The sequence below is a fragment of the Ylistrum balloti genome, unplaced genomic scaffold, assembly GCF_031769215.1.
Source record: "Ylistrum balloti isolate Yb309-2 unplaced genomic scaffold, AGI_CSIRO_Ybal_v1 Utg371306, whole genome shotgun sequence".
In the NCBI taxonomy this organism is placed as follows: domain Eukaryota; kingdom Metazoa; phylum Mollusca; class Bivalvia; order Pectinida; family Pectinidae; genus Ylistrum; species Ylistrum balloti.
In genome coordinates, this window is record NW_026782698.1 from 206,398 (window position 1) to 221,170 (window position 14,773).

At 34.9% G+C, this 14,773-nt stretch overlaps 1 protein-coding gene across 1 annotated transcript in view; it reads left to right on the plus strand.

The window, feature by feature from the left end:
• The window catches only part of LOC132561905 (golgin subfamily B member 1-like), a 28,680-nt gene extending 23,894 nt beyond the window's left edge, over positions 1–4,786 (plus strand). The window contains exon 6 of the mRNA XM_060226617.1: positions 122–4,786. Within this exon, the coding sequence (XP_060082600.1) occupies positions 122–4,786 (4,665 nt within the window). The remainder of the gene's footprint in view (positions 1–121) is intronic.
• The last annotated feature ends 9,987 nt before the right edge of the window (positions 4,787–14,773 follow it).

Below are 14,773 nucleotides of genomic sequence, written 5' to 3' on the forward strand. Positions count from 1 at the left end.
TTCTATTTCAAAATCATCCAAAAATTTTGTTAACATTTCACATGAAACTTTTTTGTGAAATGATTTGTTCCAATATTTTTGTAATTTGATTTTAGTAACATTTTTTTTGTTGCTATTCCAGGAACTGGCTGAGGCAAGGGACGCCCTTCTCAAGCAAGTAGCACAATCTCACCGCAATCAGGAACGCCTTCAAGAGGAACTACGCATCATGCGGGGAGATGATGACAGTATCCAGTCTGACTTTCCTGACAACATACCTGGAGAAAGCATTGTGAGTGAGGGTGGGGACTACATTCAGGAATCAGACATGGATATTGACCAGTCAAAGTTCTCTCATCATTTGTATGATAGCACATCACTGATGTTTGACTGGGAACTGTCACCACAACTTTCCTTTGACTATGGCCGTGAGGAAGGTGATTCGCTTGATTTTGTGGAACATTTTGAGTGCAGGAGACCTCGTTGTCGTCTCATTCGACAAAAGTTTCAGGAATTATATGATGCTTTGCCTGGCAGTGGTTCTGGATCATCAGTCATTGAGGATCTGGAAGAGGAACGATCAGGATTCAAACAGGAAGACATTAGAATTATAGGTCCTGACGTTGAGTCTAATTCAGAAACGCAGACAGAGACAAACTCAAAGGAAGGCAGCTTTCATCCTGAAGAAAATCATTTATCCAGTGAACAAACTGAATCTTTTACGCGTACAAAGTCTGCTAACAAGCTCCCTATTGAAACCCCAGAGACAGCTGTTGAATCCTTTGATTCCAAAGTCGAAAATGTCAGCAATGCTGTTAATACATCCAGGTTTTTTCTTCAAAATGAGAGTAACAATCATAATCATGATTTTCTTCAACATGATACCAAACTTCCAGAGACAGAAATAGACAAATTACTGACAACTGAAGGAGAAGTAGGGTTTAAACCTGAGGAAGACTTTGAGGATGTTGATGAAAATGTGATAAGTAAAGGTCAAGGCCCTAGGAGTGAATTTTTACCTGAGGGTGATGTAGTGAGGATTAACGAAGGGAGAGAGGTAGAGGAGTTCATAGTAGATGATGTGTTTGAGTCTTCCATACATGGAAATATATGCAAAGAAACTGAATCAGATTCTGACTTGAGAAAAGTTAAAATGGAAGAGAAAACACTGGATGACCAGGTGATTATTCCTGAGAATGTTCCTGACTGTGATAATAAGCCACTTACAGAGGTAGACAAGTTTAAGCCAGAGATTGGAGTTCAAGTTGAGTCCTCTGTCCAGTGTCCATCTGGAGTGGAAATCAAGGAGGGATTCACCAGGGAGTTTGATGAATTTGAAAATGAGGATATGTTTGAGGCTGGTGATGGATTCAAGCCTGAAGGAGATGGCTTTAGTCTTGACCAGGATCTGGTAGGCGACATTATGCCCATTACTCCTACCAGTGAACTTGAGAGTGAACTTGTCAGGGAGGCATTACGTAGCGCTGCTCAAATCAGTGCTCCTCAATATGTACAAAAGACAAAAAGATATTTGTCTACTGCCCCTGCGAAAAATGAGCCAAGCACAACCAATAGTCATCAAGCTCTAAAGCGGTCAAAGTCTGCACCGTCTTCTGATGGTTTTATTGAAGAGTGTGATGAGGCGAGGGAAGAGAAATTGATCCAGTCAGTTGACTCTGGTATGATCTTTATGGAGGGGATGCAGGAAGGAATTGAATTTGATATGTCTAAACCCCTTCAGGAAGAGGACACTGCCGTAAAACAGGAAAACATAAATCCGGGAATGTCAATGGAAAACAAACAGGAAACTGACCTAGAAACTATACAGAGACTGAAAAAAGACAAGAAAATGCTTGAGAAAAAGGTTGCCTGTCTCCTTAAAGAGAAACAATCACTGACAGACAAACAGCAGGAAATGACTTTACAGTTGGAAAATGAATCTTTATCTCGTCAACACTTTGAGCAGGAATTGATAGGTATTAGTGATAATTTTGAAAAATTGGCCGTCAAAACTACTAATCCCAATACTGCTGCTGTAACAGAGTCTGAGAACAAGGAAAAAGATGATGTCATCAGCAATCAGGAAATTAAATCCAAATGTGAAGATTTACAAGGTGAGATTTTTAGTTTAGAAACATCCCTCTCAGAGAAAGAAGAGTTGCTGATGCTACAAAGACAAAATTTTGATGACGAGAATAAATCTCTTTTAAGGAAAGTCCAGAATTTGGAAGAAAGTCTCAATTCTGAACTGTCCAGTTCTTCCAAAGCTAAAAGAGATTTCGAACAGGAGACATCGGTGCTTCGTCAAAGAATTATTGAAATGACATCTGTCCTGGAGAAGGACGACGGAAAGATAGATCTTGATCAACAGGTGGATTCGCTAGAATCACAAGTAAAGGAGCTGGTGTCTGATAAAGTCAAGCTACAGCACAGATGTAAGGATTTGGAATCAATGTTGAGAGAGACTCAAATGGTTGCTCTGAAAGAGAAAACAGAACTTGATAAGGAGCTTGAATCTATTGAAGGTCGTACACTAATGCTGTCATCAGCTAACCAGGATTTAAAGTCTAAATGTATTGAAATGTCACATCTTCAGGCAAATTGGACTGAGGAGAAAAAACAATTGATAGACGAAAAATTAGCGCTGGAAGCTCATTTAGATGAAATCATGGTCGATCGTCAAAATCTCCAAACAACCTGTCATGACCTTGAAGATTTTGTTAAAAGGTCAAAAGATGCTTCGGCTACTATGGAAATGCAATTGAAAACGCTAGAGGATGATTTATGTGAAATGACTGCTGCTAAACAGGAACTTCATCTGCACTGTATGGAGCTGGAGAATAGACTTAATGTACAGGAAGGATATTCTGTGATGGGAAACTCCTCCAGGGAACATAAAAGTATGCAAACTGAAATTGGTCAGTATCCTGAGTCTGCACAAGAGAACTCTGGTGAGAAAAGTGCTGCAGAGCTTATAGGGGATTATGTCCCTGATACACGGATTGAGGAACTTGAAAAGTTGTTGAAGGAAAAAGAACAACGTATGAATAAGCTAGAGGAAGAATTGAAACAGGTTGTGTCATCAACTAAAAAGCAGAAGGAATTTTTGCAGGTGAAATCAGAATTAGAACAGACACTAAGAGAGAAAGACAATTACATACGGAAACTTGAGGAGCATTTTCTGAGACAAGGACCATTCACCATACCAACAAGTGGGCCGTCCATAGAGCCATTGGAAACAGGAAGTGAGAATGCATCGTCAAGTGGGGACAGTGTTGTACCCCAGGTTCTGGTGGAGAATGTTGAGGATCTACAACCTCAAGGTCATAGTACCATTGCAAGTGTTGGTGATGATCATTCAGAACATCCCAGTGATGTAGAAATGCATATAGAAGATCTAGCTGACCACTCAGCGGTCAGTGTAGGTGACCTCTCCCATGTCAGTGCAGGTGACCTCTCCCATGTCAGTGTAGGTGATCAGAGTGAACTGTCCACTGCTAATGCTGTTTTGCATGCAGTACCACAAAATAAACAGATTGGCAGCAAACCAATTTCAGAACAAGGTCCAAAACTTGTGGCAGCTATATCACATTCCAGTCCAATCGCATCCCCTAAAATTGTCTCCCCTCGCGCCCCATCCACTTGTTCAAACACAGGCAGCTTTAACAGTACGGAGAGACTACAGGCTGGGTTTGTAACCGAGGATGATGGTCGTCTCGAATCTAAACATTTTGAACTGGTAGATGAGATTGCAAGGTTAAGGAAAGACTTAAGTGAAACAAAAGCAATTTACACTAAAGAAAATGTTTTACTCAAGGAGGCTCTTGATAAAGAGGGTTCGTCTCGCGATGCTACCAAAAGTAAATCAAGTGTTAGCTCCACAAGTTTTGATTCGGATTCGTGTCACGAGGTAACTAGACTACGACAAAAGGTCGGTACTTTAGAGGAAACTAATAAAATGCTTCAAATTGAAAATGAACGGTGGTTACGTCAGATACAAGACCAAGAACAGGTTGTAATTGAACTCCGTGAATTATTAGGGAGAGATGTTCCAACCACTGAACACACTGAAAGTGTGTTTGGCAAACAGATTGCACTCTTACAAAACCAGAGAGATCATCTTCTAGAAAAGATTCACGAATTTGAAACGAAAAATCAAAGATTGACACGCAAATTGGGTGACAATAGTATTTTGGAAGAAAGCTTAAGACGAGAAAAAGACTTGCTGTATGCCAAGTTGTGTGAGAAGGAAGATTTAGAACGTGAATTATCAGAGAAACGATTAGCACTGGAGAAACAACGGCACTCGCAGGAACAACTGGAAGAAATTTTGTATCATAAAAATATAACAGAGAAGGAACTGATGAGACAGAAACGACTTCTGGAGGAGGAACTAACGGAGATTGAATCAAAGCTTCAAGAAAAAGAAGAGCTCCTAGAGAGACAGAAAAATACTCTTCTGAAGGACATCAAACGGAGGGGCTCTTCCCCACCAAAATTATTATCTGGAAGTTTCAGTGTAGCATTGAACGATGATGGATCTCCAGCATCTTCTACTTTCTATCTGGAGGGAACTCCGTCAACATCAACTCCAAAAAAATCTGACACAAATGCAACACCACGTGAACTTGGCCGTCTTGAACTGCAGGTTCAGGAGGCCGAACGTCAGCATGCAAGTGCAATTCAGAATTTAAGACAGAGTCTAGCTGTGAACAATGCGGGCCAACAGAGAGACACTAGGCAGCGGTATGGAGGACTTGTGGCGTCACTCAGGACAGAACACTTACACAAGGTGCCCGAATCCTAGACTCATACCCCACCTAACACAATAGTATATCAGAGAACTAGCAGAGCCCTTTAAACACAAGTGCAAAATTCCAACCGTGAAACAGGGGTCATTCCCTTGTCTTCTTTCAATAAAGTTACCATGTATTTTAGTCCTAATCAGTTGCTATTTTTAAACTGTTATTGAAAGTTACACTCGAGGGAAATTCTTCTCTTGAATAGTGCATTGTATAACAGGAAACCTACAGAATAAAAAGATTTCTGAATGATGTTACTGGTAGTAGAAATCTGACTCTAAGCTGATCTAATGAATATTGAGAGTCTTTTGGATGAATGACTCCTGACTCAGTGAATAGCTGTACTTGTGAATTTGGGGTTACCTGTACCACTGGGAGCTTGAGTAATTGACATTGGTGATGGGCATGCTTGCTTACCTCTCTTTAGTCTGTATAATGTAAAGATATCACTACGCAAGAAAAGGAAAAAATATACCCAAAGTACTGTTCATCACTTGTTTTTTGTGAATATTTATCGATGTTTCTGAACCTTGATCTATGCATTTTTCATGTATTGCTGAATATCATTATTTTTGAAAGGTTTTGCAAACATGTATTTTCAAATGTTATAAAAAAACAGAGTGAAAATTGGTCAGTGTAGTATTTCAACTTCGAGAAAATTATTAATATATTCTTTGTTCAGAATATTGTCACACATCTCAAGAAACAAAATTTCACTTCACTCAAAGAAATAAATATTTCACAAAATATCTGTGGTTTACGGTGACTAAAAGTGGTGATGATAATGGTTTAAACTTAAGAACAATCAGTGTAAAATCCCCTGTAAATCTCCTGGAAATTATTTTTGTCAATTGGTATACCTGCTAGTCATCAACAATTATGGAAAGATGTATAAAATGGCTGATGACAAAGGCCAAGTAGAATACAAATTGGTTTATCAGAAATTTGTGGCTAAACAGGAAGTTTACAGATGGGGAATGATTGGGTAATGTACTGATGGTTCTTAATTTGCATGAATATATAATTGTGATAAAATTTTATACTGTTTATTGCCTATTTGTATGGTGTCTGTGATGAAGAACAGATTCTGTCTTCTCTGCCTTTATTTCATTTGTTTACACCTTATAAAGTGATAAATGTGATATTTATAATCTACAAAAGCTTGTGATTTCTGCCTTTTCTTAGAATTGCGATCATAGGAGAAATATACTGATATGTTTGTGTAAGGTCAGAATTCAATGAGGCTTTTGTATTCTTTGCTTAATCAAACATGTTTAAATATCCTTATTATATGCATGAACTAACAGTGATAAGATATACATATAATTAGTATGGTAAGGTCACTCAAATGAAGACAGCAAGCTCAAAGAATTCTTTTTTGGTCTCAAAACTTTTTCTTCATCTTATTTTGTACCCACAGATTTTATTGTGAATGTTGTTAAGAAAAAAGTTTGGATTTTATAATGATAGGAACAATAGCAATACTTCATTGGATTGAATAGTCACAATGCGGTCTGATAGTGTACATCTAGTATTTGAAAAAGGAAAAAGAAATTTGATTACTTGTTTATTATGACATAAAGTATCAAATTGAATACCATTAAAATGCCTGTATAATTAAGGAATTTCTGTTTTTAAGATGTACTATGCATTTTTGTGTGATTGTTTTCCATTTATGATGTAAAGGACAATATTTAGAACTCTATAAGTTCAGTGTGTATACTGGCCATGGTTTTGAACATATCGCTGATGTTACTAAGGGAGACAACTCCAATTCTGTACCGCATGTAAAACCTGTCTATAAAGATCTTCCAAGGGAGATGACAGTAACGACTATCATAACCCTTTCTAGTTTATTTATTGTCTTTATAATGACAAAGGGAGATAATGCAATCTGTCATATTGTTCACCCTACAAGAATTTTTGTTTACAACTTACATGGTATAAAAACCAATTGAGGGAGCCATCAATATACTGTAAGGGTAGGTCAAATGTTGACACAAGATCACCTCACTTGGTATTCGCCTAATGCCTGTACCCACTGATTTCATGTGCTTCTGGGCACTGGTCTTTCTTCTTTCACTTGGATGGTTAACTTATAGTTGGTTCGCGGTAGTCACCCACACTCACTGATCGCTTTGCAGTCACCTCATGGTCATTTGATGGTCATCACATTGCACTGGTCACCTGACATCCTTTTTTCTTGTTATACTAGGTGAGGAAATTTGGTCTACAAGTATTGGTTTGTGCAGAAATTTCTTTGAGCATGTTAATTCCTACTATTTACTTCAGAATAACCAATGGTTTGCTGGTAATTCAGCTTGTGGTTTCGGTTATAGAATTGAGTTGTTTATGTCATGTATTGCTGTTGGAGTTTCTGTTCATACTTGCGAAGGATTGTGGTAAGTTATCAGTTTTCTCATCTGAATTAAAAAAATCTTAATATAGATGCATCAATTTTTCAGTGTTAAGATATCTTATGTTCACCCCAGAAATGGTTGGATAGTTACAAGACTATAGTATTTGTGTGGTATCTACCAGACATGGTAATTATAACTTACACCTGGTTATAAATCTACCAATATATTGTTCTTCAGAAGAATGATAAAAAAATGCTGTGTGTTGTGTCCTGTAATAAGCCCACCCCAAACTTTTGAGTCCAAGATAATAGGTTTGCAGTTTTTACTTACTGTGCAACCTGTTAGCATTGTTAAGTTTTCTTATATGTTATATGTTTGTGTTTAAAATATTAGAAATCCATGGCAGGAAAAAAGTTGATGTTTACATCAACAGATTTTAATTCAGACTGAAGCTGACAAATACAAAGGTAGCTATCTATATTTTACATATGGTGTTACTAAATTTTGCATACTCACATCCAAAATGAAATCATTCACTTAGAAGACTTTATAATGCCTTCGAGTAAACAGTATTTTCATGGGTCATTTATTTTAGAAGAAGTCAGCGTAAAATGGTTCGTTATTAAATGAAATGGCAAGATATATCCCGTAACATTAGGTCGTGTCATCTTTCCCTCTTTGTCAGATATGGAGTTTACTGGGTTGCACTGGGTGATAGCAGATGAAATAATGTATCATTTAAATATCTTCATTCTAGAATTGTGTCATGTTCAGCTGGAATATTTTTTATGGAAACATATATTCAATAAATTTGTAATATTTAAAAAAATGTTTGGATTTCTCAAAACAGCAGTCTCTCATACAGGTGGTGATTCTGAAAATTTATCCTCAGTTGATTGGGTTTGGACATCCATAGTGTTATAACATAGACTGGATTGGGTCTGGACATCTTCAGTGTTATAACATAGACTGGATTGGGTCTGGACATCCACAGTGTTATAACATTGACTGGATTGGATCTGGACATCTTCAGTGTTATAACATAGACTGGATTGGGTCTGGACATCCACAGTGTTATAACATGGACTGGATTGGGTCTGGACATCCATAGTGTTATAACAGACTGGATTGGGTCTGGACATCTTCAGTGTTATAACATAGACTGGATTGGGTCTGGACATCCACAGTGTTATAACATAGACTGGATTGGGTCTGGACATCCACAGTGTTATAACATAGACTGGATTGGGTCTGGACATCTTCAGTGTTATAACATAGACTGGATTGGGTCTGGACATCCACAGTGTTATAACATAGACTGGATTGGGTCTGGACATCTTCAGTGAGAGCTAATGGTTCTGAAAACTTGCTAGAACGTTGTATCCGACTTCAGTCATATTTATACAAAAATGATTCCTATGCTCCCATACATTCCCAATATTATCATGACAGGTGTGATTGTGTAATTATTGTCTCCCTTTATTTGAAGTTATTTCTGTGCTTGAAAAAGAATTCCTTAGAAGGAACACAGATAAACAGCACTTGTAGATCTGAATATACCAATAGATATTGTTAATACAACTTCTCTGTACATGTGTTTTAACCTTCTTGGACCTCCCAGTGATGTTACGGACCTGCAATGTTTTATGTTGACTTTGTATACACATTGTGTTTTACAAGTAGTGATGATTTTCTATACTTTGTAACACAGTGATGTTACGGACCTGCAATGTTTTATGTTGACTTTGTATACACATTGTGTTTTACAAGTAGTGATGATTTTCTATACTTTGTATCACATTGTGTTTTACAAGTAGTGATGATTTTCTATACTTTGTATCACATTGTGTTTTACAAGAAGTGATGATTTTCTATACTTTGTATCACATGACATTGTGTTTTACAAGTAGTGATGATTTTCTATACTTTGTATCACATTGTGTTTTACAAGTAGTGATGATTTTCTATACTTTGTATCACATGACATTGTGTTTTACAAGTAGTGATGATTTTCTATACTTTGTATCACATGACATTGTGTTTTACAAGTAGTGATGATTTTCTATACTTTGTATCACATGACATTGTGTTTTACAAGTAGTGATGATTTTCTATACTTTGTATCACATGACATTGTGTTTTACAAGTAGTGAGGATTTTCTATACTTTGTATCACATGACATTGTGTTTTACAAGTAGTGAGGATTTTCTATACTTTGTATCACATTGTGTTTTACAAGTAGTGAGGATTTTCTGTACTTTGTATCACATGACATTGTGTTTTACAAGTAGTGAGGATTTTCTATACTTTGTATCACATGACATTGTGTTTTACAAGTAGTGAGGATTTTCTATACTTTGTATCACATGACATTGTGTTTTACAAGTAGTGATGATTTTCTATACTTTGTATCACATGACATTGTGTTTTACAAGTAGTGATGATTTTCTATACTTTGTATCACATGACATTGTGTTTTACAAGTAGTGATGATTTTCTATACTTTGTATCACATTGTGTTTTACAAGTAGTGAGAATTTTCTATTCTTTGTATCACATTGTGTTTTACAAGAAGTGATGATTTTCTATACTTTGTATCACACGACATTGTGTTTTACAAGTAGTGAGGATTTTCTATTCTTTGTATCACATTGTGTTTTACAAGTAGTGATGATTTTCTATACTTTGTATCACATGACATTGTGTTTTACAAGTAGTGAGGATTTTCTATTCTTTGTATCACATTGTGTTTTACAAGTAGTGATGATTTTCTATACTTTGTATCACATTGTGTTTTACAAGTAGTGAGGATTTTCTATTCTTTGTATCACATTGTGTTTTACAAGTAGTGATGATTTTCTATACTTTGTATCACATGACATTGTGTTATACAAGTAGTGATGATTTTCTATACTTTGTATCACATGACATTGTGTTTTACAAGTAGTGATGATTTTCTATACTTTGTATCACATGACATTGTGTTTTACAAGTAGTGATGATTTTCTATACTTTGTATCACATGACATTGTGTTTTACAAGTAGTGATGATTTTCTATACTTTGTATCACATGACATTGTGTTTTACAAGTAGTGATGATTTTCTATACTTTGTATCACATGACATTGTGTTATACGAGTAGTGATGATTTTCCGTCAGGTCTTTAAGTTTGTGTTTCTAGTTGTTTACTTGAATCAGTTTTTGTATTCATCTGTTACTCCGGTGTTGTTAATGTCTTGTAAGTTACACCTGGATCAAGTTGAGGACATCCACAATTTGTCACCCAAGGTCTGCTCTAGACTCCAGCTTACACAAACATAGCTAGCAATGCACTGCTTTCTGTATCACTATGCTGTTCACACCACAGCTGATACTTCACTCACGATCTGCTCAGTGTCTCTGATGAAGGATGTGTTTTCTTTAATTGATGAAGTAATGGAGAGTGAAGGATAGGTTTATGACATTGTAGAGATGAAGTAATGGAGAGTGAAGGGGTAGGTTTATGACATTGTAGAGAAGAAATGGAGAGTGAAGGGGTAGGTTTATAATATTGTAGAGATGAAATGATGGAGAATGAAGGGGTAGGTTTATAATATTGTAGAGATGAAATGATGGAGAATGAAGGGGTAGGTTTATAATATTTAAGAGCTGAAATGAAGAAGAATTGAACTATGGGTGTATGATATTCTACAGATAAAAGATTGAGATTGTTTTTACTCAGGATTTCAACAGGCCATTTGATGTGCATATAGCATGGAATATTAATAACATTTGAAAAAATGTAAAGTAAAGAAAACATTTGTTGACAGTTTGTAGACTGCTTACTGTTAACCTTATTTACCTTTTAATGGATTAAAATTTATTTGTCACAATTAATCAAGGATTTGGTATCTAAATATTTGTATAGTGTCTTACCATAAATTCCAGTCTGATGTGGTAGAGTAATTTAAAAGAAAAAGAAAAAAATTTGTAACACTGTTGAAGTTCAGTATATCAAAGCTTTCTTAAGTGAGATAAAAAATGACTTTAGGAGTCCAAAACGCAAGGGAGCTTGAAATTATGGTGATAGAAATGTTACCAGTATGGTTGGAGACAGGATGTCTACATGTCTAGATGTTTTCGTTAGATAAGATGAGAAATATGAAGTTAAGCACTATAAGCATATAAAAGAGGGACTTTTTCACCAACACATTCACACTTAGTATTGGATTAGAAATACTGGTGACAGATCTTTGTATATACGTTATTAGTATGTAGTTGTACATGTGGTACATGTAGTGCACATTAATGTAGTTTACAAAATCCAGAGTAGTTTTAGTTCATTTTGATAGACAACCATAAGGATCTCTCATTCCGTCCTGTTATATTATAACAATTATCTGTTGAAATTTTTTTTTAAAAAGGATGAATACCTACCAGTATCTTTTTCATTCTCATTTCCTTCACAACTTACACAACAATATTCTTATATGGTTGCTAGACTGACAGGTCGTCAGATATGTATATATATGTACTCATTTTGTCTCCTAACATTCAGATGTTTTATATGAATTTATTTTAAGAAATTTGTAACGTTAGGTTTTGTTTTAATTTTTTTTGTATGTTTTTTCAAAAGGTGAAAATGAAGGCTAGAATTTGATATTTATTATCATTGCAGTTTATATTTCTGAAGTTAAGGCATGTAGCATAATTGTTAAAATTTTTGAGTGATTTTATTTAAGGGCGTATGCTACCTGACACGCACAAAAGATATTCCAAGAGAGTTCCATTCTTTAAAAAAAAAAATGCTGTTTAAACTTGTACAAAAAGTTATTGTGGAATATTCATTGAAGGAAGGAATGGAGCACCTGGTATGATCTTGTTAGTCCTATGATAAGTGGTTTAAATAAGAGGTAGATAAGGTAGCATGTTCCCTTAAGTTAACATAATAGTTTTTTTTTTGTAAATTGTTAATAAGTTGATATTCATATATTTGAAATATTTTAATGTGATATGAGTTTAATTTGTAAATATATTTTTGATTTTTGTGTTAATTTTATGGAGGCTTATATATATAATAACATATTGCCAAAAGAGTGTCATATAAATTAAAAATTATGTAATGTTTATGTGAAAACTAGTCATTTACACCCACTACAGATTCAACTCTGTTTCTTAATCTTTTTCTTTTTTGATTGGAAAATTTTCATTTTTTATAGATTTTTGTTATTGTTTATTGTTAATGAAAACACAGGAAACTGTTGAAATGATAAATAAGTAATTTGATGTCATATAGGCATAACTTTAACAATTGGTAACATACATATTTTAAAAGTTTCAACGTTTAAAAGGGTATGACCTTGTAAGTGGTTATGCACTTTGATAGGAAATGTTTTGTAATTACATATTGTTATTAGTTAAATATTTAGGGGATATACTGCTTTTCCAGTTATTCTAGAAGTGTCACAAAAGGATTTTTGAAAATTTTTCGAAAGTATCAACTGCAGTCTTTGTGTTATATTGACATGGATACATGCATATATGGAAGCTTGCTTTTCATATGATTGCCTTAATGATATATTAAATTTTTTTACCAATTTCATCCTTTTTTTGTTCTTTATGATACTGAAAAGTATATCCTTTATTTTTGTTTAATGATCACAATAGCCTTCTACTTGGTTTAACTATTTTCTCATATATTTTATCATTACCTGTCTCAATATCTACAAACTGTTTTTTTATGATATTAAAACATGTTAATTTTGAGTTATCTCCCTTCCATTATGAAGGAGAATAACGAGAAATACGTCACATTTTTCTCTATGTTACCATTATGTAAAAAGTATCAAATACTTAACCGTTTTTTAGTAATCAGAATATTTTTGTGATACATTTACTCACTTGAACCAACTGAGGTACAAATTAAAATATTGGTTTTTTATAATAATTGAATTGTTGTTTATTTTTCATTATCATGATCATCATTGTTCAATTCACCATATATATTCATTGACAATAGATCATTTTTGTTACCATGATAATAGGTATCAATTTGAGATTTCAGGTGAAAGATGTTTACATTTAATTCATGATTTTGTGAGGGGCTTTTGTTATAATGTTCCCTTTAGGGCCCATAAGAGGTGTAAAAGCTTCAAGTTTCCAACAAGATCATTAAAAGGGCATGGCTCCAAATATTTGTCTCGTCGTGTGGGGCCCCAGGAGGTGACCAAACTTGGCACAAAGCAAAGGGGATAAAATTAAGTAAAAGAAGTAAATCTTTAAAAAATCTTATTCGCATGAACCAACAGTCAGATTTTCCTACAATTCAAAATTAATGATTCTTAGAGCAAGGTCTACAAAGTTTGTGAATTGGAAAAAAATGGGTCATAAACAGGCCCTCCAGGGGGCACTAAAAAGGGGTCAAAATTAAAAAAAAAGTGTCTGAGGGGTTATGGGGCCTCATGGGGGGGAGGGAGCAAAAAGGGGTCAATCAGATTTTTCTTTGAAAGTGGATTTTAATGGCATTGACCATGTTTATGTTTTTGGGTTACAACCACACTAAGCACAAAACATCTGTGTAATAAGACACATTTAGTTTTGGGAAAAATAAAGTAATGGCTGCAATGGGGGCCCCAGGTGGGGTAAAAAAGGAGTAAAATTAGGTAAAGTAAGCTTCTTTAAATTTACAATAGAAAAAGGTGTGGCCTCAAAGGGGCCATATTTAAGGGGCAGAAAGGGGTAGAATTTCTTAAATCTTAGCAAATCTTGTTGTCTTGAACCAAAAGTGTAACTTCATATAGATGATCTTTAGGCAAAGGACTGCAAAGTTTGTGAGAATAAAAATAACTGGTCCAAAATTAGCCCTTCTGATATTTGTTACATATCAATCTTTAATAAAGACATGTTGTGTGTTTATGACAACCATATAGGCAAGAAAAAATGTGTAGCCAGATCTTTCATCAAACCCGGATCTTATTACTCGCTGAACCTTCTATGTTCTGAGCTACATGTATAATATGGTTCAATATCTGTGGTAACACTACATTTCTCAGCCTTGATAAATATATATTTTTGTCTCAGAAGTACCACAAGATTTTTTCACATTGTTTTATGTGAGTTTTTTTAGTTGGATGCATTATTGTATTAGGCAAGGAAAAGATTGTGGATAGACTTGAAATTGATCTGATTTTTTGTATACTTTAGCTATACATGTATCTACTAAGTTATATTTCAACTTGTAAATGAAAACATGATTTGCTTTATATAAATGTGCAACCCTGTCCTCTGTTTGGCTAAGGCATTTTGGACTTCTTCTCAAGAACCACTGGGTGGATCATGTTCAAACTGGGTACAGATGTTTTACACACGGTCCTTCACAAGTGTTGTTACAGTTTTGCAACATTTTAAAATCCCCAGAATATTGACGTATATTCCTCAGGTGACCGTTAAGGCCCTTTGGGCCTCTTGTCCTGAACAGGGTTTTGATTAGACGATTTGAATAAGAGTTATGCCGCTTTGCTGTTTTGGATATTCACAGGTGTATTTTGTTCCGCTTTGTGATACTCTTGTTAAGATCCTGGTTCTGTCAATTTTTTTTTTTTTTTTTTTTTTTGTAATTTTTTGTAAAAGTGTAATATTCAAAAGCAAAGCA